Source organism: Eucalyptus grandis, chromosome 1 (assembly GCF_016545825.1).
Source record: "Eucalyptus grandis isolate ANBG69807.140 chromosome 1, ASM1654582v1, whole genome shotgun sequence".
Lineage (NCBI taxonomy): Eukaryota > Viridiplantae > Streptophyta > Magnoliopsida > Myrtales > Myrtaceae > Eucalyptus > Eucalyptus grandis.
This window is the reverse complement of record NC_052612.1, coordinates 41,645,726-41,661,698: the sequence shown is the minus strand read 5'-3', so window position 1 is coordinate 41,661,698 and position 15,973 is coordinate 41,645,726. Positions and strand designations below refer to the sequence as shown.

Sequence of the window (15,973 nt, the reverse complement as noted above, 5' to 3'; positions counted from 1 at the left end):
TTGGCAACGATTCACTCAAATTTTTAATCAGAAGGACTTGAAAGTTCAAGAAATTGACCAGACAATTAAAAGTTCAAAAACTTGAAGGGAACAATTGGGCAAGTTCTGGCACCAATAATGTGCTTTCAACTTAGGTTGTATCTGCACTAGGATGGTATTATACTTCAGTTGGTAGATTAGAGACCAACATCGATAGACAATCAAACAAATAGCCAAACCTAATCAGAACTCTCTCTCTCTCTCTCTCTCTCTCTCTCTCTCTCTCTCATCGTCACCTTGTTCACCGTCGCCATGGCCATGACTGTCGCAATGCTTGTTGCCATGGCCACGATTGTCGCAGTGCTTTGATACCGACAAACTTTGATATGGTTATAGAAGCCTGAGGTTGATCATCTTCGATGAGAGAGAGAGATTGGAAACCGGACTTGTAATTTCTAGTGATTTCTGAAATTTTTATGGTATTAAGTGCACATGTAGATAATGGAAAGAATTGAAGAATGGTAGTTTCATCACCAGATATCATAGTTAACATTGCTATTTATTAGCAGCCTAATCTAATGTTCCCTTTCATCCCAGCAATTCCGGACAAAAATCTAACACGGGCTCAAAGAGCAAAAAACTGGTGATCTCACTCCTATTGGCCATCACCATCTATGGAACGGAAGAATAATCATGCCAGTCTTGAATATCTAATTCGCAATTATTCGAACAGCACCCCCCAAAGAGAATTGATCTCCACATGCTCGAGAGCAACACCTTTTATCCCGCCAAAACAACGAAAGATCTTGTGTCAAAACAATGGCCACCAGATCCCCACCACCCAGAACCTCACCCCCCGAACTTAGTGAGAGCCTCACTGACCGCGCGACTTTCCACGAACGTTGGTCGGGACTGTGCGATCATGATCGTCACGACGACATCTCTCGCTAAGTGACAAGACCAACGCAGGCCGCGTTAGTCAAGTACGCGATAGCTGATAAGGACTTCAGAAGAATACTGATCTAAGATGACTCCGGAAGAACAGCTTAATGCGTAATCTGCATGGAAATCACTAGCAAGCTTCGGACAAGAGATAATGCGTCTCCGATTCTCCACATAACTTTTGCTTCCCTCCATATCTGCCTCGTTGTCTCTAGGTAAGCACTACGCAAAGATCCTTTTGTCCTGTTGCCAGGAGACACTTGACTAGATGCAACACAAAAATATTGTTAACCCCCCACCCACTAATGCCCTCGTGATACAGTCTTTCCACGTACTTACTTACTCCCAATATCGTCATAATGCGTACCGTCGGTTGTTCACTTACGGTAGACTTTTGTTGTCCCCAGATCGTTGAAAGTAAATCCGCATTTCGCAACCCACCAGAAAATGAGAAGAACCCAAGATGTTGCTAAGGGATAAAATCGACCTTGAACGCTCGCTTCATGCCGTCTAGTTCGAAAAACCTGCTGCTTGCATCTCGAGATTTGGAACTCACTGACCTTAACTGTAGATTTACAGATTTTAGGCTCATTTTATAAAGCAGCTAATGAGGTTGCTGATTATACGGCGTTGATTTGATTTGATTAGTCCACACCAAAGGTAACTATGGAAGAGATGTTAACAATTATTTTGTGCAAGGTATTCAATGAGTAAGATTTCACTATTCAGTTGAGTGCATGCATCCGTCTTTATGCCTATATATATATATATATATATATATATATATATATATATATATATATATATAGTTAGGAATCTTTAGAATCTCACTTCCACGTTCTAAGACTTGTTCCCCAAGTTTTGATTGTGCTTCCCAAGTTTTGGACATGGACCTCACAAGTTGGTATCAGTTTTGAAAGTGTTCTTACAGTCATGAACCTTTAAAATCTCAATTTCATATTCTAAGACTTGTTATCAACGTTATAGACGTGTCTTCACATTATGGATGTGCTCCCCATGGTTTGGACACCATTGTTTTCAATTTTCAGTGACGAGTGTGGTATTCATACCAATTATTTCACCATGTATGCCAATCCACTTTTATAATGTATTTGACCATAATCTGACATCACTCCAATATTTTAAGGATAACATTTGACAAGAAACTACCCTCCCCGCATTTTTTTCTAGTTATTTAACAGGTTTAGCATCATCTTAGCCACTTCTGCCTCGTGGTATATCATATGCCTATGCCACGTATATGCCAACCTTGGCCAATGCCGCCAACATTGGCCAATGACACTCTTGGACATGCCAATCCTCCTGTTGGCCAAATTTATGCCGATCACAATCCTGTCAATATAATCTGATGAAATCTTGCAAATATAAAGTCGATATTTTGCTTGATATGGTCAATGCGTCACCAAACTGATGTCTCTTTCAAAACGACCCTATTGTAGCCATTTTTGGGTTCCCAACGACAACCTTAACTTACTTTCTAAAAAACCGAGATGGCCGTGATCCAAATTTTGAACAACTTTCGTTGGACCAAAACAGGTGTACACTCAATTTGGGCTACATTACCAACTTGACCATTTCTACCGACTGAAAGCGGGCTTAGCCCTTTAGTGGGCGTACTCTGCTGAAAAAGTTGGGCCTTGAGACTAGTATACTTATGTGCTACATAACAGGGGATTGAGGCTCTTGGAGAGCCCAGCTAAATTATGAAAAGACTTCATCTCAATTCTTAATAATTACCAAAATCAGCAGGTCAATGTTCATCAGGTTAGGGTTGAATCTTCAAAAGCGCAGACTAATTCGAATTGGTTTCCAAGTTCGAAACTTGGAGCTAACAAAAAAGAAGACGAAGGAAAAAAATGCAGAACAAGAAGTCCTATAAAGGATGGAATTTGTGAATCAATCGGATATTAACATAACATCTGAAGATCAAACAGAGTCGTGGGCCTGAGTTTTTGGGACTTAGAATATCGAGTCTGCCTAATCGTACCCTGGTAGAGTGATGCAGCAAAGCAATGTGAAACCGGAAGATTAGATGGGTCCTGGAAAATGGACAGAACCGACTCGAAAATCTTGATTTTAACACCCTTATTCAGTTTGATTTATATCTAAAGCATTCTTCTACGCAAGAAATTTCTCCCTTAGGCTTGGTCTTACATGAAACAATGAAGTATATTTTTTCCATCAAAATTGCCAAATGACCAACAAAAAAAGCAAAGATTAGAGCCATTGCCTAGCAAAAGAAAATGCCTCTCGAATTTAGGCCCTTTATGGTTCAATTTTGGAGAAATGTCATTGAGAAAATACAAATACCTTGGATTAAAAGGGTTTTCTCAATTGCAAATAATGTTTGCTGAATTGTAATTTAAAGTGCATTAGGAAACACCTTTGACTTAAATATCATTCGAAAAATTACATTCACGCGACCCAAGCAATGATAGCTGACACATGTGACCCCCTTGGCCAGTAGCCGATGTTTGTCAACCTCTGATCAGCTTCTCTATGCAAACAATGAAGAAGATGAATAATTAATGAGGGTCAAGATTTGTATTCCGAGAATACAACTTCCCAAAGAACCTCTAAATTTGCTTTAGGCTAGAAGTTTTTAGAGCCCTTTGAAGATACAATTGTATTTTTCTAAAGTTAAGCCAAAAAAGAACCAATTTGTCCAAGGGACTTATAAAGCCCATTTGGAATGCTAAACCAAACAAGATCTTATTGGCACATAGATTGGTCCAAGGAAATATTTTCATTTAAATTAAGTTGACTAGTGTCTGTTGTCTAGCCAAGAGTGAAATATCTATTTAGACCGGATCGGCTAGAATCGAGTCGCTTGCGACCTTACTATTAAAGTTACTACAATAGTACCCAATTTTTATATTTTCTCTTAGCTGATATTTTATCATGGATCTCTTATAAACATCCGCACAACCAAAAAGGATAAGAGAGTTGTCTCGTAGAGATGTTGACATTAAGCTCTTTCTTGAGCTAATAGACCTACGTGATTCAACGGTTCGCATGCATCGAACCAACGTGAATCGAGGGTGCCTAACATTATCCTCCCCACGGTGTCCCTGCCACACAAATTAGTCGAACCTCTCTGAAGTTGGATTTGTGTCACCCGGTCGTCATCAAAAGTAGGTGAGATTGGTCCTGAAAGGAAACCACAAATTTAGAGAAAAGGGGGATGTTATTGAGTTTGGTCACCCGAAGATGAGAAATCAAGGGTCGCCTGCAGTTGGAATGATTTGGCAGACATAAATATAAAAAATAAAAATAAAAATTGTTATTATTATAATTAAAAGAAAAGGAAGAAGAAATTTCTCAATCTCACCAACCCCGGCTGCTTCACCAACCGCAAGATGGGCCCCACCATCACCGACCCCACTTTTACACGCCAACCAAGTCTTCACCCACCACGCATCTTCTTTCCACCACAGATTTGACCCCCAAAAATTAAATAGTACAAAAAGGGGAAAAAAAATCGAAAATTTCCTTTTTTTCCCTCTATTTTCCTTGCATATTTCCATTCTTAGGAACGAATTGGAGCCATCCACGTTTTTCACCAAATATGCGTGCGCACGGAATACTATTTCGGCTTCTCTTTTTGTCAGCTCGAGTATTTGTGGCAAAACAAATTGAACGGTGATTAAATTCGAGATGATGTCAGAGGTGATTAAATGCGAGATGATGTTCGGAGGCTAACGGATATATGAGTTAATTCATGAATATTCCCGACAGCCCTTTTTTTTTATTTATTATTATCATTATTATTATTCCGATTGATTTCTATAGTGCCATATGGAAGTTTGAGAATACAATGCAGTATCACCAACCTTTGTCCCCCGGTTGCTCTCTTACTCGGAAAGTGGCTCGCCCTTCTCCACCACTGGCCGCACCTTTAGAAGAAAGCCCACTGGAATTAAATTTTTGGGACGACAAGGTAAATGGTTCCTAAATTTTAATTTAACGTGTGATATTGCTCATGAACTTTTAATTCATGTAATATAACCCCTAAATTTTAGTCATATTATTGCAACGTACAAAAATAATAATAAAAAAAATGCCGTCTGCATTTTGTATTAGTCAAATTGACAATTTTAATAAAATGACTTATTTGTACCCATCTGACAAGCTTTAGAATTTGATGCGTTTTTTGAAAATTTTATGATTCGATTATAGTTTTATGACAAGGTTTAGGATTTCTAGTAAAAAATATTATTAGATGATCAAAATGTATAATTATTTGAAATATCCAAGATAATTTAAATTCAAAATTTTCTTTTGCGATTTGGGTGGGGTCTAATGAGTTTTGATTTGGGTGCAAAGCTGGTTATCATTTTAGTATTAAAAAAAAAAAGTAAGCAAAAGGATTTTTTTGCACCAAGACCGCGTCGAGAGAACATGCATACCCAGTATTTGTTAAAAAAAATAAAAAAAAAATGAATTGAACAGCAGCAAGTGACGTCACAGTCTCCCAATATTGAAAGTGAATTCGACCTAACCATCATGAAGGCAAAGAAATAAAAGATAAAACGGCAAAATATATATCCACTTCACCAACTCCCTCCCTGGTATTTTGTCCAGGCATCCCATTCCATATATCATCGACCTCCCTCCTACGATCCAACCATCATCTCTTCTCGCCTCTCCACCCCAGAGAGAGATCCCACGCCAATGGCTCTCCCACTGATCCTCCTCTCCATCCCCCTCCTCCTCCTCCTCCTCGCCCACCAGCTCTACCAGCGGCTCCGGTTCAAGCTCCCGCCGGGGCCGCGGGCCTGGCCGGTGGTCGGCAACCTCTACGACATCAAGCCCGTGCGGTTCCGGTGCTTCGCGGAGTGGTCCCAGGCCTACGGGCCCATCATATCGGTCTGGTTCGGTTCCACCCTGAACGTGGTCGTGTCGAGCTCGGAGCTGGCCAAGGAGGTGCTCAAGGAGAACGACCAGCAGCTGGCGGACCGGCACCGGAGCCGGTCGGCCGCCAAGTTCAGCAGGGACGGCCAGGACCTCATATGGGCCGACTACGGCCCCCACTACGTGAAGGTCAGGAAGGTGTGCACGCTGGAGCTCTTCACCCCCAAGCGGCTCGAGGCCCTCCGCCCCATCCGGGAGGACGAGGTCACCGCCATGGTCGAGTCCATCTTCAAGGATTGCACCAACCCTGGTAACTTCTCCTCCTCCTTTTCTTTTTGGCATTCGCAGCCTTCTTTTCTTCCGTTCTGCATCAAAGAGAAGACCGATCTACCGAACTTGATCGTGAGTAATGCGAAAAACCGTTTCGAAGCAAACGAACCACGTCCAAACGACGGCAGAAATCCATCACGCCGCGCTCTACAAAATGATTTTCTATACGAGTCTCAATGGATTCTAAGTTGAGGTCTAGGTCGTAAATCTGTTTCCGGGTAGAACAGCCGCTCGTTCGGTCCGAAAAATAGTTTGGTCGTAAATCTGTTTCCGGGCAGATTTTACTCCTCGTTGAAGTCGACGTTTGCCGATGCAAAAATGAAGTTTCTCATGATCAAGAAAAGTTCAGTCCATGAACGGGACCATTTCCACCCCGGGATGGTTTTGTCCTTTTATCCATTTCTCTTCTCCGGTCGTAGCATATTAAAAGGTTTAAGTCATTTGGTCAGCCAGATCTGACAAATTCAACCTGGAATGGGTGCCAGAAACGAAGTTCACCGGGTACTTCCCTCGTGTCACATCTTTGAGTTTTGCAGTTGTCTTGTCGACAAGTATCCGAGGAGAAAAAGCATCATCCACCCAAATAATAAAATTTCATCATTTTTAAAGTAAAAAATTTTCATCAATATATTTGAAATGAATTTTTTTTCTTTATTAGCCACGATTATATTCGAATTTGTTATCGATTAATTTTACAAAAAGAGGAACGGGTGGGGTGGACTGTTATTTAATATAGAGGCCTTCTCCATTGAATGTGACTATTAAAAGGTTGGTTGCGACCACCAACCACCAGCCTGACATGATTGTTGAAGAAAAAAAAAAAGGGGAAGGGATTGGTAGCCAAGACATTGACTTTAGTGTTAGGATAAAAGAAAACCCGGATTTCTCCATTTCCCAGCAAATGGCATGAAATCGGAGTGCGCGAATGCCCTACTAGATCTCAGGTAGTCCAAACACGAGATTGTTTACATTAGGTGAGGTGATGGGGAAGATCGAACGCTTGGTCCATGTACACAAGTGCCATTTGGCAAAGTCAATTTCTGCCAACTTCCCTTTCCGTGAATGAATTTAAGACACTGCTCGCCACCTATTCATTGAACTCGTGGGTGTTGACCCTACAAGCTTATCTCTCTTCCATTAATGATGCCGTGCTGTGGGTTTCTAAGCCCAAGAGAAGAAAAAACAATTATGATTGACGGCATCGTGACCGGAAATATTTCAAGCTATCATCATCTTCTCTCTCTCTCTCTCTCTCTCTCTATTTGGGGAGTTGAGATTGTTCTGTCTATTCAACCCAATTCACGAGATTTGAGATTACTCCCTCTTTGCTTCTCCTTTGAAAGCAAAGTCATAATGTGGATGCGTAGTACTTGTGACTTGGTCACGTCGAGGGCCAAGTTCGTCCTGTTCTCGTTTCAACCTAACGTTTCGGCGTCGTTTCGGTGGAAATGAGGACTGCTTTTAGCTTCTTCCTGAACATCATTAGCGCATTGAACACTTCTTCTTGGGAAACTCGTCTGCTTTTTCTGCTTTAAGTTACTATGCTTGATATGATTAATGATTCCGAGTCGAATCAGCAGTGTTAAGACCAGAACGATTTGCGATGTGGGTGCAGATAATTCGGGAAAGACCCTGCTGGTGAAGAAGTACCTGGGGGCGGTCGCCTTCAACAACATAACGAGGCTGGCGTTTGGGAAGAGGTTCATGAACGCCGAGGGCGTGATAGACGAGCAGGGCCTCGAGTTCAAGGCGATCGTGTCCAACGGGCTGAAGCTTGGCGCATCGCTCGCCATGGCGGAGCACATCCCGTGGCTTCGCTGGATGTTCCCGCTGGAGGAGGAAGCGTTCGCCAAGCACAGCGCGAGGAGGGACCGCCTCACCCGGGCCATCATGGAGGAGCACACGGTAGCCCGCCAGAAGAGCGGGGCCAAGCAGCATTTCGTCGACGCCCTGCTCACCCTCAAGGACAAATACGACCTCAGCGAAGATACCATCATAGGACTCCTCTGGGTAAGTTTAACGACCGGCTCCGGACACCTGGTTTAGTCCTGAAACCAAATGGTCTACTGCAGATTCTAGGAATTTCCTTGGCATTGGAACTGACTCCATGGGCCATACCATATGCAGGACATGATCACAGCAGGCATGGACACTACTGCTATTTCAGTGGAGTGGGCGATGGCGGAGCTGATCAAGAACCCGAGGGTGCAACAGAAGGCCCAAGAGGAGCTCGACCGGGTCGTCGGGTTCGAGCGTGTGGTGACTGAGTCCGACTTCTCGAACCTCCCTTACCTCCAGTGCATTGCTAAGGAAGCGCTCCGGCTGCACCCTCCGACCCCGCTGATGCTCCCCCACCGGTCCAACTCCCACGTCAAGATCGGCGGCTACGACATCCCCAAGGGGTCGAACGTCCACGTGAATGTATGGGCCATCGCCCGCGACCCGGCCGTCTGGAATAGCCCGCTCGAGTTCAGGCCCGAGCGGTTCCTCGAGGAAGATGTGGACATGAAGGGCCACGACTTCAGGCTGCTCCCGTTCGGCGCAGGCAGGAGGGTGTGCCCTGGCGCACAGCTCGGGATCAACCTGGTCACGTCCATGCTGGGCCACCTGCTGCACCACTTCGTCTGGACTCCGCCGCAAGGGACAAAGCCGGAGGAGATCGACATGTCCGAGAACCCCGGGCTGGTCACGTACATGTCGACGCCTGTGCAAGCCGTGGCCACGCCTAGGCTACCCTCCGAACTGTACAAACGCGTGCCGTATGAAATGTAATTTTCCCTCTTTAACTGTTTTAGATTACGGGATTTTTGAACTTTCTGAGAAGATTGTAAAATTTGGAAGTTTGTCATCGTCGTGGATTCATGAACCTGAAAGATGGTTTGAATAACGCGATTTACGATCTGTGAAGAGCAAGAGTTGTCTAAGAAAATGGGAGACTCCGTCCAAAGGCGATCCTTATATGAATCGAAAGACTAGTTCATCCATTCAAAGCATATCATGGTAAGTATGGCATAAACTTGACAGAAAATTACCAGCAAAACAGACGGTGAATGTAAAGTATGGCATGATGGAAACAGGACATTAAGAGCATCATGGGAAACAGAGCACCTATGAAAATACAAGTCAGAAGCAAAAGTATGATCGGCCCCGACCGACAGCGTCGGCAAGATGATTGAATGATCACAGCAGTTAGCTGATTGCTCGTGAGGGGAGACAACAGTTGTGGCCGCCGCTGTCAAATGCACAGTGACTGCCGAAACATCGACTCTTGTGAGTATGAGAAAATGGTCTCTCTCTATACTGGGGAAAAAGAAAACAAATCGTTCGCACAAGAGTTCCTTCCTACTTACCATTTGATACCGGGACTAATTTTACGCCAAAGGAATTCAAAGAGGATGACAAGTAATTACGAATTGACCTTCTCAACTCGAGCTCAAAAGCAAGTTGAGTAATCAGTCGAACCCACCAAAAATTAAAACTAGGAAAGTTCTAATTTTTCAGGCTAAACTAGAGGGGTTACAGTTTTTATATGGATTATACTTCTTGGTTGGAGGGAAATATCTGTATCTTATAGCAATCTGATGAGAACATTTACACTTATGATCAGTTCTGGGAAACACGTGGTCTTCAGAGATAAATTGAAAACAATCATATTAGATTTGCAATATTTCTCACTAATCCTTCTTCATAAAAAAGAAGAGGGCAGAAATTGCCAATAATCAAAGTAGTTTTTAACCCGATTGCACCATCACATGATTTAATCCGACGACAAGTTTGATGAGCCGGACACAATGGAGGTGCTCAACCTTGTTGACCCAACGGGTCATGATCAACGGCTCGTCGTTCACCCAAATGTCGATTTCTTCATTGTACACAATTGTGTGTGAAGAGAGACCTTCTTGCTAGTTTTGATTGTTCGGGATTGTGGAGTAGGAGTGAAGAAACTAAGTTACATACAAGATTACGTTGTGGGGGTCTCTCTGATGTCTCATTTACCAAATGTCTGCACAAATTCGTGATCCAACGATTGCCTAGTTGAAAACAACCTTCGCCTATGCAAAGGTGGGTGAGTAGTTCTCTTCAATTATAAAGTTAAAAAAAAAAAAAGTTAAAATTTTCTTTTATACAGGGTTCGAAACAGTAATATATTCTAAATGATGTTCTCTTCCCTTCTTTTAAGTCTCTGGAAGTTATAGATGATAACTTCCTCTTTTAGGTCTTTATGGATGCTCTCATTCTTGCCATGGATAAGCTCCCTAGACAATTACTCAATAAAGCCAAGGCCCGAGAGCAAGAAAGAGTTCTTAAACATACTCCACCATGTATCACAGTCTTAGGAATTGCTAGTTAGGCGAAGCTTCATTAGAAACAGTTAAACAAATCAGACATGCTAGAAGGAAGCAAAGCCATATAAACAAACTATAGATGCAAGATCATACAAAGTATTAACTTTATATGTACATAGTTGCTGAATAGGGTACTGTTTTCCCGAATTTGACGTGATTTCTCATACATCAAAGAGCTAGACGGCGCTCTTCTGCATATGGACTCAATTTACTATACGCGTCCACAAATTCTTTTAACACATACCTCGTAATTATTCTAACAGGGAGTGGATCCACTCCACCCATTGATATAGATAAAGTCTAGTCTTTCTCCTTGCTTCCCCCTCCCCACCTTCGGAAGCAACTGAGATCTGGCAGAACTCTCAGTGACCTACACGTTAAGAAGAGGTTACAATCAGATACCCAACAACCAAAAAAAGAAGCCACTGCTCGGGGCTGCTTATTGTCTACTTGTTTTTTCCCATGTGGCTAAACAATGCATGCAACTGCTAGCATTCACTTGCCTCATGAGCTTCAGCCATGGCCACTAGAGCACTGGCTTAGGTTACCACTGGAAAAATCCCCCAACCCGACACTGTATCGAGCTTAAACAGAAAACCAAGAAATACTTCTAAAGAGGAAAGCTAGAGTTGGTCTAGGGAAATATTATTAGGAGTTTGGAGTTTGAGGGGTTGGGAAAAGCATAACAAAATGTCTCATTAGAAAATATGAAAAGCTATGCTTTGATGGCACTTAGTTTAAACTCGACAGAGAATTACATAGTAAAAGAGAGGGAATGCAGATGAGTTGCAAAATGACATGTCGCATTGTCCAGATCTTTATATGCGTACTCATTACACAAATTTTTGAGGTTCATATTGACATAAATAGTAGGCAGAGAAAGATGGAGATGAGAGTATGCAGTTAAATTTGAATTAGCTCTCTGAAGCCATAAGATGAATTTGAATATTCACAACAGCAGAGAGTTTTGGCACAGACTGTCGGAGCCTCTGAAATAATTACGACTAACAATAGTCACCTCAATATCCGATATTTTTGAAATCACCAACCAAATTCAAAACTTTCTTTCCACCTTGGATGCCTATGGTATGATAGGCTACATTCTGTAAATATTACGCACAGTTAAACCCCCATGCAATCAAGTAAAATATTTTACATCAATTAGCTTTAATCCTGATCCACGCTAATGTCACAACGGCCAATGAATCTTTTCTTTTTGTCAATTTTAAATTGGTCGTCCTGGAAATGGACAATCCGCGGCCAAGTAAAGTCATGGCCAAACAAGTTCATTTGTGGTTAGCCCAATACCTCGCTTGACGCCGAGGCCAGAAGCCTTGGAGGCAGGCACGTCCTCAGCATACTTGAACTCCTGCAGCTGCTTGAAGTTCATCCACGGCTTCACCCACACTTTCGCTTCATAGATCTTCTTCTTGCCGGCATCAACAGCCTCAAGGGTAAGATGGTACAAAGTCCCGGCAACTACCTGCTCTTTGGCCTTCAACACACGAGCAAACTCGAGAAGCGCATTCTGCGATGAATCGAATGACACAAAAGAAGAGTCAAAGAGGAAATCAAACGCAGCAATCCGACATAATGAACAATTATGGCTATAACTAAAGTCTAAATGATGCTCCAACAATTATTATGCAATTAGAACAAGGCAATCCCAGAAAGAAATCCAAACAAATCACCAGAAAAATGGATTACTAAAGTCAAACACATGCTCGATCAGATTACCTTATCAAAGGCCAACCAGACCTCAATCTAAGGAAACGAAAAAAGGGCAAGAACCAAAGAAGGATGAGAAAATCAAAAGCAGGGGGGGAATTAGAAAGACCTCATTTTTATTGTGCTCCTCGACAGCGAAACGAGCAAGGCCCTCGATCTGGGCGCTGTTCTGGCTACCCTTGCAGTTGTGGACCCCGCCGGGCTTCATCCTTATGATCTGGCCTTCTCCGCACAGACCCACCTCGGTCGACGCGCACAGGACCGCCGCCACAAGCGCCAAGGCGACGCAGAACCTGTTGAGCTTCATCGGGATTCTGGTAAAAAAGCGATCTTTCTCCTCCCCGCACCGCAAGAGTTTGGATTTCTCCTCTGTAAAAATTCTCCCTTTCTTTTCAAGACGACGAGATAAACGGATCGAGAGCCTTTGCGTGACTTATGGGGTGGGGGGCCCTTCTTGAATGGTGGTTGCCGGATGGCGTAGCGGCTAAGGCACAGTGTCAAAGTCGACATCGTTTCGGAGGAATCTGCGTGCCGGTCAACGAATGGAGACTGGAGTGATACCCACGATGGAATCTTGATGGGTTCCGTGGTGGTGACAATGGGCCGGATCAGCGCATTGCAGGCTGTGTTATCGGCCATAAACCTTGATTTCCCCTTCCCCATCTTTCCTTCTTAGAAAAGATTATATAAATGATATCTAAATTTTGGCTTAATGCATAATATAATCTCTCAAATTTTTAATTTGTTCAATTTAATTACTGAACTTTTGGTAAATATTCAATTTAATTCATAACTTATATGAAAATGTTTAATGGTGTCCTTAAACTTGAATTAATATAAGGGCTACATTGAACATTTTCATATAATTCAAGTTTAAAAACTAAATTAAATATGTAGCAAAATTTCAGCGATCACATTGAACATTAAGCTAAAATTCAAGAACCACATTAAAGAACTAAATAGTTAATGGACCACATTACACATTAAAGAACTAAATAGTTAATGGACCACATTACACATTAAGTCAAAGTTCGGGATTATTCGGGTCATTATCCCTCTTTATTAGTTAAGATAATTGCTCAAAACCACCCCGCAACTTTGATGCCATTTGCATAGTAGTCACCTGATTTTTAGAAAGTTACGAGAATGCGACGCCTTAAATTTTTATTTTTGTTGCGGCCGCTAATTTTTCGATCAACATAATCATTCAATACTAAAAAATAGACCGATACACTTTTATTAACCGATGTAATCTCTATTTAATTTTCCCAATTTTATCAACCATGCACCGCGTTGCTCTCTTTCTTCTTAACTTCATTATTCATGCGGTAGAGCTTACTTTGATAATAATTAATAAAAAAAATGAGCTAGTCTATTTTTAAATAAGACTTAATGGCTATGCAAATGAAAAAGTTTACGGCTGCAATAGAAAACAATCTTTACAAGTTTAATCTATGCCTTTTCAATCGTTGTGGGCTATTGCGTGATGATGCCAGAATTTAAAGGGGTAATCTGTCATTTTCCGAAGTTTGGGTTCCATCGCGTAATTGTGTCAAAGTTCAGGAGGGATTTTGAGCAATTATCCCTTGTTGTGTTTTTCTTTTTCTGTTTCTTACATGAAGTATCTTTTTATGGACGATTTTTTTTTCTTCATACTCTATGTCAATTGAAAGATGAACAAAATTATAGGGATTTATGCACTACGAGTTTTAAAACTTGTCGCGAAAGTGTAACTAAAGATTTTTTTTTTTTTTTTTTTACATATTCCATGCCAATCGAAAGATGAAGAAAATTATAAGGACATATGCACTATAACTTCTAAAACTTGTCGCAAAAGTGCATCAAGTTCTAAAATTTAAAAAAAAAAAAAAAATACGATTAAATCCTAAAACTTTTCAAATTGGTGCCAACTCCCTCTCATTAACACTATCAATTTGTCTAACAAAAAATGATGACATGGCATTTAAAATTTTTTTCCTACGTGGCATTTTTTTTTTTTTTTTTTACTTTTTGCTTCAAATCTTATTTAAGTAATAGTAAAAAATTCTAAAATAATTTTAAAAAACAAAACTAGGAAAAAAAAATTAAAAGAAAGGTGCAAGAACGGGCGGGTGTCAGGCACCATCACCCATCACCAAAGGGACCAGGTGAAGGTCGCTAGCCTTAGGTGACGAAGGGCCCGACCCTCATCGGCCTAGGTGAGGCCATGATCGGCCTAGGCAAGGGCTGGTGAGGCTTGCCCAAATCTAGGTGACGCCTTGATTTGGGCCGGTCGACTCAACCAAATCTAGGCGACACCGGCCCTTGCACGTGGCCGACGAGGCCTCCTTAGCCCCATTGGTGAGGCCTTGCTAACCCCAAGCGAGGGGTGATGACCCTCGCTAGGCCCAAGGGAGGGCCAACGTCGCCTAAATCTGAATGAGCCTCAACCGGGCCTAGTGAGGGTCCCTGTGGCCAGCGAGGCTCGATTAGGCAACACCCGGCCCTCACCTAGGGCCAATGATGGCGACTTACGGCACACAATTTCCAAGTACTTATCGTACATCGTTGCTAAAATAAGAGAACTATACTCAAGAAAATTTTGATAATAAATTGCAATTATAACAATTACACTAGGCTAGAATATAAGGCGAGCTATCTCCAACTCTAATTATCATTAGCCTTGTCTCTGTACATAACGAGAGATGGAACTAAGGAGGAATTTGTACAAAAAACACTAGGGAAAGCAAACACTAAGTATCCCGCCTCTTGTCACTTATATACACACATGGTCAAAAAACAAAAATCTCTCCCAAAAGTTAGGCGCTCATCGATCACCTACCTTTTGGGCTACTACCATGGCTCGGACCGTCATCATACGGTGGCGAGAGGTCCCATTAGCCGACCTCCCACGTGTGCGTACAGGGCTACAAAGACCAAGTATGCTGGCCCGAGTTGGGGCCCTGTGTCCACCGTCAAGCGGGAGGTACACTTGACAAAGGTCATGCCTGGAAACTACTAGTCATGGATCTCCTCCCGTCGCCATACGAAATCAGATGGAGCGCCATAGAGGATAGTTGTGGTGGCAGCAAGTGGAGTGGAGGACATCTTCTAATCTGAAGAAAAAAAAAACACCATAAACAAGTGTGAGTTTTAAAATAAAACTCAGCAAGTAGGCCGATAGTCTTAGCTTGAGGGTTGGCCACTAACGAGTAAATAGTTTGCCATGTACCAACCACGGGGTTCGGTTAGGAGTTTATACTATTCGCCCAAAGGTAAATCTAGTGCTAAAGGGAATATTAAGTGTGGTTCCCACTGATAATTGAATCAAAATAGAAAAGAAACTATCTAATCGCCGTGTCTATATGAGTTTGGCTACAACAATCACCCAGGGGGAGACAACACCCCACCTGTGCCCCTTGCACCCAATCGGCATCGCGAGGTCCCTTGAGGAGTTATTCAACCTTCCTCAATCCTTTGGAGAGTACACCATCACTCTCTTTCACCCCTCTCCAGGCATCCCGACACCTGAGGCCTCCCATCGACTTCTTGGCCAATTGCACCACATATGTATTCTCATCTTGTTGCAGCACTAAACAATTCCGTGCACAAGCCAGCTCATAAACTAAGATAATGAAACCCTAAACTCATTCGAGAGACTCGGACTAAGCTTTGTCGCCGTCTCTTAAACTGGACTTAACTTAATATGCTGTGAACAAAATAAATGAAAGTTGAGAAGTTCTCAACCTAACTTAGGACCATTTGGTACGCACAAGGTGACTAATGCAAACAAT

At 42.3% G+C, this 15,973-nt stretch overlaps 2 protein-coding genes across 2 annotated transcripts; one reads left to right on the top strand and one right to left on the bottom strand.

The window, feature by feature from the left end:
• The first annotated feature begins 5,517 nt into the window (after positions 1-5,517).
• On the top strand, positions 5,518-9,110 carry LOC104443755 (cytochrome P450 98A2). The gene is made up of 3 exons (XM_010057279.3): positions 5,518-6,106; positions 7,742-8,136; positions 8,254-9,110. The coding sequence occupies exons 1-3, from the start codon at positions 5,617-5,619 to the stop codon at positions 8,896-8,898; spliced, it is 1,530 nt and encodes a 509-aa protein (XP_010055581.1). The 5' UTR covers positions 5,518-5,616; the 3' UTR covers positions 8,899-9,110.
• Positions 9,111-10,535: 1,425 nt separating this feature from the next.
• Positions 10,536-12,611, bottom strand: LOC104443748 (cysteine proteinase inhibitor). The gene is made up of 3 exons (XM_039314537.1): positions 12,310-12,611; positions 11,781-12,000; positions 10,536-10,842 (listed from the first exon to the last, which is right to left on the bottom strand). Exons 1-3 carry the CDS (start codon positions 12,505-12,507, stop codon positions 10,835-10,837), a joined length of 426 nt encoding a protein of 141 aa, XP_039170471.1. The 5' UTR covers positions 12,508-12,611; the 3' UTR covers positions 10,536-10,834.
• Between the last annotated feature and the right edge of the window lie 3,362 nt (positions 12,612-15,973).